Consider the following 13,199-nt stretch of genomic DNA (forward strand, 5'->3'; position numbering starts at 1 on the left):
TTCTTATGTCTAAGCAAAAACTATGTTTATGCATTTGAAACCTGTTTCCTCTTGCCCAGTCTTCTGTGAAGATGGAAGGGACTGTTCAGAAAGCTTGAAGTCCCTTTCTTGCCTCTTCCCCTTGTCTCTTTTGCCACAAGCTAAAGTGACCAAATCCTTTTCTCACAGGCCTATTTCCCTTTCTTTTAATCAAGTTGGTTTTCTTTGGACCTACTCCGGTTTCTCCACATTCATTTTAAAATGTAGGTACGGGTACTGCAGACTATTAAGATTCTGACCAAGGATGAACAATACAGAAAGGTTACTTTCTAGCTTTTATATGTCAAACTCCTATTAGTATCTACCAGTACCACATTTGCTTTTTAATTAACTGCTGATTCATAATCAACATGTTGGTCCCTGGGAACCTGAGGCCAGCCTTCCCTCCATTGAGGAGTAAGGCAAAGACCCTGATGCATTAGAAGCATGGCTAACTCTAACACATTTCCTTCACGTTACCATTTATTGCAGTAAGACAGTATACTTGAATGAGATGCATTTTTACTCCAGATCTGTGACTTCCTTCATGTAAGGAGCTCCTGGTGCGGAAACTCCCTCTACCAATGCAGACTGATAACTCTTGTGTAATTTATCATCTTAAAGTGTTGCCCAGGACACTGAGAGGTTGAAGTGGTTTGTCAAGAATCACAGAGGTGCTATAGTTCAGAAGTAAGACTTAAATCGAAGATATTCTACATCTAAGCCAGGGGTCTATCTAGTGTTTGACACTGTATATACAGATATATGTAAATGTATCGTATTCACATGCATGTATAAAAATAAACGTATATGTCCTTACACAACTTAAAAGAGGATCTAGACCTGAAAATTATCACGTACATTCTGGATTTCCAAAAGAACTAAACTTCTGAGTTCCAAATTCTCTTCCTCTCTAGAGCACGAAATATGATGCCTATCATACATGTGAAGCCATGCAAAACATATTCCCATATGAGCCATATTGCCCCCCCCAATGAAATGAAAAAAAGTACGTTTCAATCTTTAGTGCAGTTTTAAACTATCGAAAGCTTTAAAATGCATTTAGACTTTTGGGACACTGTATATTAAATATGAACTAATTTGTGGTAGCTGCAGAACACCTGGTTTCTACTAGAATTCATCAGATTTTAAACTTCAGGCTGCGCTTTTGGGTCAGAATTTAAATATTCTAGTTTATCTGTTCAGGTACATTTTATTAAGATGGTCACCAACAAATTAAAGGTCAGATTTAAACATTCAAAGAAATTTGAATGGACCTCATGCCTCTACCTTTAATGTTTCTGGAGAACTTGGATTATATGAAAGGTCTATAGGGGTGTCTATATCCCTCCTTGATTGTTATTACACCAATTTTTAATTAAAAACATAAGTGCCTTTATCTTTTATTAGCATCCATGATGTCAATATTCAAGGTGACAGATACCCAAGTGGAATCTGTTTATTTTTAGCACTTTCTCTGCTTGGGATAAACATGTTCTGACACATCAGGAAATAAAACTGATTTTCACTAAAATGACATGCAAATCTTTATCCGAATGTATATCATTTTAAAAATTAATTTTTAATATGTCCTTTTGTCACTTTCTTTTAGGGAAAGAACTGAGGTTCTAAATATTGGATCAGCTATTTAGAGAGGTCATATGAGTTGTCTTCTTCAATTCCTGTGCATATTTTTCCATTTTCAGAACAGCATTAAGGACAAAAGGTACCTGCTCAGTGGATTAGTTGTACAAATTAACTGAAGCAAAAAAATACTGGGTATAAGGAAAAGCACCTGAGGTGTCGTCATCTAAAAAGTGGCTACAGTTAAATCTTTAGTTAGGTCTTCTTTTATCATTCTTTCTTATTCTCTGCCTTATGATCCCTGTTCTTCATCTTTCCTGTGACCTCAATCCCTCTACTCCTCAGTTCTTCCCAAGGCAATCATCAGCGCATTGGCTACACTCTCCTCTCTTCCATACTTCCCTTAACCCTTTGCTGAATAAATTCAGCCTGATATTACCCTCTACATGTGAGTCCCTTAGACCTGTCAAAACCCAATCTTGGATCACTCCCACTACCTTTTGCTGACTGAATCCACACAAATTTATCTTTCACAGTCTCAGCTGTGCTTGGTCCCTGCAGACAGGCAATCCTTATGCACTGTTTTGCTCTAGATCTACATTAGCCCCTCACCAAAGTGGTTATTCTTATTGTCAGGACCTCCTCCAGAAATCACCTTATGTATTTTGTAGTACTTACATGTGACATATTGCTTCACCTAGCAATGTAATTTTCATTCCTCCTCAAGCCTTCCTAGCCATCCCTCTCTCCATTCTCTTTAAGTTTACGGCCTCACCTTACAATTCACTGAAAAACTCAGGCCAATTTGTCAAAAGTTCCCTCTTCTTCCTTCCTCATCTCACACTTCAAATATGTCCTCCCCCCATATTACATAAAGAGATAGCCTTTCCTCTTGCCAAAGTTAAATCATTACATTCTTCTGATCCCATCTGATCTTCCCTAGGAGGCAGTCCCCTTTTTCATCTGCTCTCTCTACTAATTTTCAATCTCTCCCTAACGGCTGCTTTCTTACTACAAACATGCTCATGCCTCTCCCATCCTTGGAAAACCCTCACTTGATCTGAGTATGCCTGTTAGCTACTGTCTTATATCTCTCCTCCCCCATTCTCAGCTAAACTCCTTGAGAAAGTCATCTATATTAATTTTCTCCACTTCCTTAACTCTCCCTAAATTCTCAACTCTATGCAATTTGCCTTCCAAGTCCTCATCATTCAACTGAAATTGCTTTCTCCAAAACTACCAATGATGTCTTAAATCCCAAATTTAATGCCCTTTTCAATCTCATCCCTCACTTTTCTGCAGCTTTTGAAATTTGATCACTCTCTTCTCCTGGACACCCTCCTCTCTGGGTTCCTTTTTCCTCAGACCCAGCTTCATATCAGTAACTGCCTCTTAAATATCTCAAACTGGATATCCTGTAGCCACCTCAAATTTAGTATGTCTACAACACAATTCATTTCTCACCGAAGCCTTCTTTCTTCCCAATGTCCCTAATAAGGTAAAGGGCACCATCATTCCCTCAGTCACCCTGGCTCACCATCTTGGTGCCACTCTTGATTCCCCTCTCATATTCACTCTACACATATCCAATTTGTTGCTAAGTATTGTCGTTTCTACCTTCACAACATCTCTTGTCTATGTCCCTTCCTCTCCACTTACAGCTGCCACCCTGATGTGGGCCCTCATCAGTTCATGCCTGGAATATTGCAATAGCCTGCTGGTTGGATTCTTTGCCTTAAGTCTCTCCCCACTCCAATCCATCTTCCATTCAGCTTCTAGAGTGATTTTCTAATCATGACATCCCTTCCCTCCAAATAAATTCTGGTGGTTCCATCCAGGGAAGTAAAATCTCTTAATATGCCTTCTTTTCTCTTCTGACACTGCCACTACTCTAGTGGAGGCCCTCATCACCTCACACCTGGCCTACTATAAAAACCTGCTGATGGGTCTGCCTGCCTCAAGTATCTCTGCACTCCAATCCATCCTCCATTTAGCCACTGAAGTGATTTTCCTAAAGCACAGATCTGATCATTTCACCCTCTCTCCTTATTCAATAAATTCCAGTGGATCCCCATAGCCTCTAGGATCAAATACAAAAATGTTTTACTTGGCATCCAAGGCCTTCTCCTTCCAGTCTAATGCCTTACTCCCCACCATGTACCGGGCTTTTCTGCCAACATCACACTCCACCTCTTTGGCTCTGGGCATTTCTTTGAGCTCTACTCCAACTACTCACCTCCTTGGCTTCCTTTAAGTCTCAACTAAAATCCCATCTTGTACAGGAAGCCTTTCCCCAGTATCTTCTCTTTGTCATTTCTTCTTTATCCTCTTACGTTGTTTCCTTTGCATGTATTTGTTTGCATGCTGTCTCCCGCATTAGACTGTGAGCTCCTTGAGGGCATGGACTGTCTTTTGCCTTTCTGTATCCCTGAGACTTATAACAGGGCCTGACACATAATCAATCATGTTGATTGATTGATTGATGTTCGTTAACCCAAAAGTCAGAATGGAAGCCCATATTAGATAACCCAGGAAAGACTTAGAGGATTGGAGGAGTTGTTGAAGGGGGGAGAAAGAGAGGCAGAAAGAAAGTATGTGACTCAGAATTTTAGAGATGGGAAGGACCTTGGAAATTTTGGAGAGATTAAATGACTTACCAAGATCACAGGTAGCTTTTAGCCCAACCACTATACTTCTCCCCTTAGACAGCTTATTCAAAATTACAATTTCTGCTATGAACTATAGTGTAGATGACTCCCAAAACTACATTTCTTGCCTTGAACTCTTCCTTCACTAGCTCTAATTCTTCCATCCAGAGGAAGGCAACCAGGATGCTCAAGAATCTTGAAATCATTACATATGAAGGAACTGCAGTGGCTGCCCGGAGATAAGAAGAGGCAAGACACCAATTCTCTCACAGCTTTCATATCTGCCTCCTTCTTTCCACTCACAGAGCTACCACACTAGTTTGGGGATTCATCTCTTCTCATTTGGACTATTGTGAAAGCCTCCTAATTGGTCTTCCTGGGTGTATTTATTTATTTACACATTTCACCCCTATTAGAATATAAGCTCCTTGAGGATAAAGGCTGTTTTTGCCTTTCTTTACATCCCCAGATCTTAGCAATCCACACCTTTACCATTGGATGTTCCCATGCCTGGAATGTCCTTCATCCTCACCTGAACCTCTCAGAATCCCTCATATTCTTCAGAGTGAAGCTGTAGTGCCACCTCCCATATAAGGTCTTTCTTTATTCCCAAGTTGCCTCCCCCTGAAATTACTTTGTATGTATTGTATATCTACTTACATGTGTACATACTGCTTCTCTTAATAGAATGTAAGTTTCTTAAGGGAAGCATCTATTTTTATTTTTGTCTATATATCCCAAACAACTACCAGAGCACCTGGTAGAAAATAAGTGCTTAATAAATGCTTGTTGAAAGAATGAATAGATAAGCTTAAAACAAACCAGATTTTCTGATTCACTTTCTCAACTTCCCATTTTATAAATATCTAAGACAGTTAGAAGAGAAGCATACGAGAGCAAGATCAGCACATATCAATCCCTCTTTGGGGCAAATGTGTGTTTATTTGAGTATTTAATTCACTGATTCTCACTACAGCCACTCCCAAGACATCCCTAAGGGGCGCTGGAAGGTGGTGGCGGGTGGAGGTGTACACACCTGCATGCATGCCAGCACATGAGTGCTTCTCTAAGCTCCTACTATGTGCCAGGTGCTGTTCTAAGTACTAGCAATACTACAAAAAAAAAAAAGACAAAAGACAAGTCCCTGCTCTCAAGGAGCTTACAGTCTAATAGGGGAGACAATATGCAAACGATTATGTACAAACAGGATATCTACAGAACAATCTGGAGATAACTGACAGAGGGAAAGTAGCAAGGAGGATCAAGAAAAGAAGGTCGGACTTTAGCTGAGACTTGAAGGATGCCAGGAAAGCTAGGAGGGAGAAATGAGGAGGGAAGGTACCTGAGAAAGGAGGGAAGGAGATTGGGAAAGGAAAGAAAGAGTAAAGATTTCTTCCCTCCAAAATTTATTAGTTAGAAGAGAGGGAAAAATAAGACTATGTGATAAAGGTTACTAAGCCTGTAAACCTGAAGAAAGAAAAAGAAGAATAACTGCTTATCTCTCTAGACACCAGTAAATGAAATTATTATGTTAAAGGATTTCAAACAAGTAAAGTTACATCCCATGACACATAAGACAAAATCACTCCCAGTCTCAAGGAAAATAAAATGAATTATTAAATATAGCACAGGGAAAACTGAAGGCAAGTAGCTTATAAAAGTTGTGTCTATCAAAAGATACTACAGATCATGCTAATTTGGATAAGAGGAATTTGTAAATCAGAAAACTGGCATGAATAGGAAGGCTACCAAATTAAAAAGCACCACAGATGCTTCTCAGTAAGTATATGAATCACTAAACAGAAAGAATATCATTAATAAGTTTAAGATTTTAAATAAACTTGAATATATCACATTTTCAATTAAATCTATGTCTGCATGTGTACATGAAGCATGTGTGTGCATCTGTGTGTCTGTAATCCAATACCAATTTTGAAAGCTAGCTTCTCTAAATCTATTCTGATACAACTGCCTGGCCTTCTTATTGGAAAATTTCACACAGGCCCGCGTACGCATTTGCTCCATGAGGGCGCACAATTACTATATGTTAAGTTCTTTTATAAACTTCCGTGGGACAAGTATTTTAAAAGAATCTGATAAAAACTGAATAGAATGTGTTAAAAATCAACTCCCGGTTTGTGTTCTCACAAAAATCCAGTGGAGAGAGGCAGTACAAGTATATTTATCCTCTTTTACAGAAGAACAAACTGAAGCTCTGAAGTGAAGTAAATGGCCCAGGATCATACAGGATCACTAGCAAAACCAGGACTTAACCCTAGGTCCACTAATTCCAAATCCAGTGCTCTTTCTACCACATTATACTGTCTCCGCAGCAACTGAACAAGTAAAAGATTTGTTTCAAATCAGCAGACAAAAGTGTGTGTGTATGTGTGTGTGTGTGTGTGTGTGTGTGTGTGTGTGTGTGTGTGTGTCTAGGTCCACTTTCCAGGTTCCTGAGTTATATTGCTTTTCTCAGTGATTTAGGAATTCAGGTGGGCTTTTTTTTTTATGACTAGAATGCCAAGATGATAAATGCTAAGAAGAGTTGAAGAATAATTTCAATTTGATTCATAGGTTTAGAGCTACAAGGTATCTTGGTCCAACCCCTTTATAGTTAAGGAAACTAAGGCCAGAAGACTGAACAAATATGCAAACAGCAAATAAAGAGGTAATTTTTTTGTAAACAGTAACTTTAAATATATGGGGATCAATGAAAGCACATATTTCATAGGCCTATTTACTGTAACCAGCTCAATAAAGCATTATTTTTTTTTTCCACGAGGCTTGGAAATAACTTTGTTTTGCAGAACTTTGTAATTGGACTTTACCCATATCCAACTGCAAATCACACAGTTACTTTAGAAAACCACTAATTCAATGCAAATAAGTTTGATATATGAGTTAGCAAATGCCTCATGATTAGTAATACCGAGGAGCTTTTCAATTTTCTAGGAAGTTTTACAGCTTCAGGCTTACAAGAAGGAGGACAAGAAAGGCCAAAAACAAGGAAATATACCAAGGAAGTGTTTATGGGTAGCCAAACTAAATCAGATACCAAATAATCCATAGCTTTGAATAAGCTGAATTTTTATAAATGTCAAACTGACTTTGGAAAATTATTTCCTCTAATTATAGAGGAATTTCATTACTTTACCCACATCTAATTCTACAGAAAATATTTTCTACATACATTATTTATCTGTGTTTGGATTTCAGGGCACTTCTGGACCAAATCTCCTTTTTTTCCTATCCAGACAAATTCGCTTCCAGACCAGTTTCCCTAAAACATAAGCCCTATATTTTTCCAGTTGTCAAGTACAAATCCCTGTATAATTTTGGACATTGATTCTATTGCTGAAAGAAGATACAAGCTACCAACAATATAGACCCAAACAAGAGAAGAGATGGAAATCTATCTGTATTAGCAACACTAGCTGCCAACAGCAAAGGCTAAGATGACATGAGAGGCTCTGGCTAGATCTCAAAGCCAATTTTCTAAAGGTAATTTAAAGTGAATCACTTCTGCAGCTATCAGCTTGCCAACCACACAGCCTATGGAAACTGAGTGACTTTCTAAATCGCTTAAACTTTTAAGTTTTCTCTCCACTCCTCCATTCCATAGTGAGTGCAACATCTATTCATATTATAGTAATATAGTCTTACACTAATGTACTTTAGTACATGATCCTTTTTTTAATCAAATTCTCAAATAAAATGGTTAACAGATAAACACCAAGAATGCAGAAGACACACAAAAACATCTCTTAACTGTAAGAGGTAGATTATACTCTTTTATGATATTAATTCAAGTCTAATTTTAAACACCTTTACTAAGTCTAGTATGAGGAGTCTGGGAACAAATTCAGATTGATACATTTCCTACCAAAGCTGTGGAAGAAAATCCCCAATCTCGTATCTTGTTTCTAACTCTAAGAAGCAATTCAGGACATGGAAAGGAGGAGTAACAGTAACATGTGCCAAATTCAAGTCCCTACTTTCTAAAGCAGAGATGAACAACTATTTTTGCCTTCAGGCCAGCCCGACATGGTCCTGTTAGGCATGGCCACATGGCAACAAGTGGAGGGGAAGGTTCTGATGAGCTTATAGATTACTTTAGTCCTTTATTGTTCTACATGCTGAGAACACAGTAAAAAAGAATTGGATTTTCATACTGAAGTGTACACAATTTGTCTGTATGGCTGGTGAGAACTATTAAAATAGTTTGGGATTTCACTAAAACTACCTATAACACGAATGCTTCAAATACTCATTAGGGCACTGGTAATGTCATTTGCTCAAAAGTAGCTTTGGAATTATGCTGGAGGTCTGAAGTACTGATTACATATTCTAGCTGAGTGAGAAAACAAATTCTTCCTCAAAAGTCAGTGCCTCCATCTAGAATTCTATGAGGAACAAGAAGAAAAATTGATACAAAGGTCATTTTACCTCTTCCATCCAATATCAATTTAATAAATTCAATTTACATCAACATTTACTAAGAGTTTACTACTAAACATTTCTTACCTGTTAACACTGTAATATCGACTCTGTGGGACATACGATGTGCACTGAGTTTTTAACCGCTTTCTTTCAACCTCCTTCCAACTATTTTCTGTCCATTTCCTCTTGTTCTGTTTATCCATATGTTTCTTTTCAACATACTCAGCATAAGTCTGGATCCGATAACTTTCTGCATACTTGCTGGTATTGACGGCTACAAAAAAAAAGTTTCTTTAAGTAAAAATTGTTTAATTTATCCCAGAAACATTATCTCTTTCAATTCTTCTAATACACATAAAAAACAGAAAACGTTATTAGTTTGAAAAGTATAAAACCTCAGTAGTAAAAGCTAACATAGTCTCTTGTAGGCAGCATACTCATATCTAGCCTCAGATGTTGCCTGGCCGTGTGGCCCTGAGCAAGTCACTGTAAGCTGTCTGCCTCAGTTTCCCCAATTATAAAATGGGGATAATAACAGTTCCTACCTCATCAAATGATATCATATTTTAAAAACACTTAGTACGATGCCTGGCACACGATAGGCCCTTAATAAATGTTTGTTTCCCTCCTCCCTTCCCCAGATCAAATACAATAAAACCCAATTATTGTGGACTTGGCAAATTAAAGATTTATAATAATCAGCTATGTCGTCCCTTTTTTATCATACATTTTTCTCTTCATTCTTCAAAGCTGTTACTTCTCATCCCTATCCCACCCCACCCATCACTTAAAGTGCTATAGTTATGCTATGACTTCCCTATCTTGACTTTATGCCAAAACATAAGCCAAATTCTGTGCTGCCACTTCTTCCTCCATGTAGCCTCTGTTGGACAGGGCACTATGGGAGCTACAAAACTATGAGAGAAAAGGGATAAAAGATCTACTGGCAGATGGGCACTGCTTAATTACTACCCTCCTGCATGTTTCTGCTTCTCTCCCAGCCCACTACCAATGCCCAAAACGTTAATCTTTCTCCGAGGTTGGAGTAAAAGCTTCTCCTCCTTCTCAGGCGGCAGTCTTGGTGTCCAGGCAGTTCACAAAGCACTACAGGAAGAGAAGCAGCAGGAATCATCAAGGGGATGGTAAGTATTTATCTTCACTCAGAGCTTTCAAAGCAGCTGCCTACTGCCATACTAGAGATCTTTAGAAAAGCAGGTGTATGAAGGAGATGTTCCATTTATTTATACAAATAACATAAATTTATACGTGTAGATGATAGTAAAAAAGAAGAAACTGATGGGTTTTTAAAATTTTCATCTAGGTGGCTCAGGTCTGCCTGAAGCTTTGAATGTGTTTGTGCTGGGAGCACTGCAGCTCTAAAACACAGCATTGGTTCAGATGTTCAGCCTATGTGCCCTATGCCAAATATGAATTATGAATTATGATAAAAATGATAGTTATATTTCACTTTAAAAGTCTTACACCTCATACTTTCACCAACTTGTTTGAATTAGCAAAGTTATACTGTACTTACCAAATGTATTCAGAACACACTCTAAAGTAAAATCTCAGAATCTTAAAGTTTCTGCACATTGAAGTTTCCAACAGGACAGTGAATTACTAAAAAGTATGTGCCAGAACCAGCTGTGATTCATCGTGAAGGAGATAAAACATTTAAAGACAGTCATTCGATATACTCTATCTCAGTAGATGAAAACTGAAGGGGAAATTATTGATATCACATAGATTCTGTCCCTCTCTTAAAAATTTTATTCTCTAGTGAATGTTATTAGTTTTCCTTTTTCCAGATGACTACGGTTTCAAATCTATAATCTACACCAAAATATATTTAAAGTAGATTCCTTGTAAGCATGATTCTAGGTGTTACAAAAGGGTTAATTTTCTCAAAGTGATGAGAAAACATCAATTCTACGATCATCATGTCTTCCAGATTGCTTCTTGGCAAAAGAAAGCTTCCTAAATTTTTTCTTTAAGTCTCTTTCTTTACTTAACTCAGCAGGTTTATTTTGCAAGTGTGTCTGAAAAGGACTGTGCTGGCAATAATCTTTTTATCAAGATTAATTTTGGTTACAGAGGAAATAAAGCAGGCTTAAGTCAATATTTTACATAATGACAAAGATGATCAGGCTCACTAATGAGCCAAGCTGATATCTTAATAAGTAGTATTATTCCCCAATAATTTACCCCTTAACTATTTGGACTACATATAACAAACAACTGCTTCTGTACAGAGAAGGGATTTATCTCAACATATGGAGTATCAGGATCATTTAAAAAGAAAAGGTGAGATGCAGGGGAAGGGAAGGCCTTTGCACAGCAACAATTTACCAACATTCCTTCAAGTCCCAGCAGCTTTGCAGTTCACAGCCTCTAATCTGCAAGCCAAGCTTTGGCCCATAGCCATCACTCTAATGGATGAATCAGCAAAATAAATTGGCTGTCAACTGGTGTCCTCCCCTGTTTCCAGCCTGACTGTTTAAAAAAGTGTACTGCAGACTGGTCAGTCAATTCTAACCTTCTATAAATTAGTTGGTGAAATGATTCAAGGCCACTTTTCAGTTATACTTCTCGAAAACACTTTGGAAACAAAGCATATTAATAATTGCTAGAGATTTTTCCCTATATATTACAAAAGTCAATGCTATTTCTGTTATCTGTCCATGTCTTCTTCTATTTGCATTTGTCACTTTTTTTCTAAGACAATTTCATTTTCATGAGTTAAATTTCTTATTTACAAAATGATATTTCAGTGCTATTTGTTTTAAAAATCTAAGAGGCTCTTCATAGTTCATTTTCAACACGAATAACGTAAATCGGGCCTTAGCTTAAAAATAAAAATAGCTAAAAGATTATCTCATGATAATGTCTTTACTGACATACAAATAACACCCTATAAATGATAAGTACCGTAAATGTTTAGTACTACTGGAACGGGGATTTTATCAAGCTTTCCTCACTAAACTAGAAACATTTTACCATTCAGTCTACAGACCTCTGAAACAGATTTAATGAATTATGAAACTTCCACAGCAATGAAAACTGTCCACACCATTATTTCTATAATCTCATGAGCTTACCCACTAACGGAAAAACTCTAGGTCACATGCAACTCTTACCATCAATCAACACCACCTAAAATAATTCAAATCCAAATTCAACAAATATTTTCTACTCACCAATTTTGTGCAAAGCACCAAGTGAGGGGAGAAAAAGTTTAGATTAAGAAATCGTCACTGCCTACATGCAGACTGGAGTTTAGCAGGAGGTCATGACACAGAGACAAATAATTACAGTACAAAATGATACATTGAGTTTTGTGAGAGGAGCCCTTAAACATGGTTATTTATGATACATAAATGGAAATTTATTCTTGATTTAGGGGATCAAGACATTTGAAATGGGCTTTAAAAAAGACAGGTAAGAAATAATAGGAGTGGGAGAGAGAGATGTTCAAGATATACGCGAGAATGTGGGAAAGTACCAGTCATATATGAGAGCACTTAGTTTGGCTACAGCACAGACTAAAGGGAAGGGTATAAGATAAAGCTAGAAAGGTAAGATTGTAACGGACCTTGACTCTGTGCCAGGAAAAGGAATATAAATTTCAACAAAAAGGCAATACGGAATGATGGAAATATTCTGAGCAGATGGCTGACCTTACTAGGTCTATACCTAATTTTGAAGTATACATTTTCAAGAGAATTCTTTTACATATGAACCCATATGAACGTAAAGATTTTTTTTTACTTATTAAGAACACGAGAGTGAATTGTTAGCTTAATGATCTAGTCAGCATTACACAGCATCAGTGGCTACATATGCAAGAGTCACCCCTTTCAAATTTCCCAATGCAAGCCCCACCCTCAATAAGGGCTGCCTTTAATTAACAATGATGGTAAAGTCAATTTCTTCAGCCAGAAATATAGTGGAGAGTAGCATCTGCTTTGAAGGCTCTTAAAATGGCATTTAACTCCACCCAGTCGGGGCCAATACTATTTTACTACACTGTCATTTTCAGCTCTCAACTCTGTGGCAATATATAGGCATATGGTCAGCATTTGATGGTAGATGCTCAAGGTCCTTAAAGAAGAACCTACTTAGTTTGAAAAGTATCTAACTCATTTGGTGAAGACTTGGCAACGTTTCTCTCATATAACATATAATTGTGTGTGAAGATGAAGGGTTTGTGATAGAATAATAGTTTCTTAAAATGTCACCCAAAATAGAAACGACGATAGATTCTCGGGATGTATAGTAGAGCAAACTCTCAAAGACTAAGAAAAATAAGAATAATCACTATAAACATCCCTTATAGTTAAAAACAAAACCGAACTACTATTTCCCCCCTTCCCTTCAACCATTAGTAGATTAAACAGACAAACTATTCACATTCCTTTTGGATCAACTCAACCATACAAAGACAAAAAATTTTTTTCGTCAAGTCATGACCCTGTAAAACACTGGGAATAGCAAACCAGTAAGGTTATA

At 37.5% G+C, this 13,199-nt stretch overlaps 1 protein-coding gene across 1 annotated transcript in view; it reads right to left on the reverse strand.

The window, feature by feature from the left end:
- The window catches only part of PARN (poly(A)-specific ribonuclease), a 186,176-nt gene that overhangs the window by 37,484 nt on the left and 135,493 nt on the right, over positions 1-13,199 (reverse strand). Inside the window, exon 22 of the mRNA XM_036738871.1 lies at positions 8,775-8,964. Within this exon, the coding sequence (XP_036594766.1) occupies positions 8,775-8,964 (190 nt within the window). The remainder of the gene's footprint in view (positions 1-8,774; positions 8,965-13,199) is intronic.

Source organism: Trichosurus vulpecula, chromosome 9 (assembly GCF_011100635.1).
Source record: "Trichosurus vulpecula isolate mTriVul1 chromosome 9, mTriVul1.pri, whole genome shotgun sequence".
NCBI lineage: Eukaryota > Metazoa > Chordata > Mammalia > Diprotodontia > Phalangeridae > Trichosurus > Trichosurus vulpecula.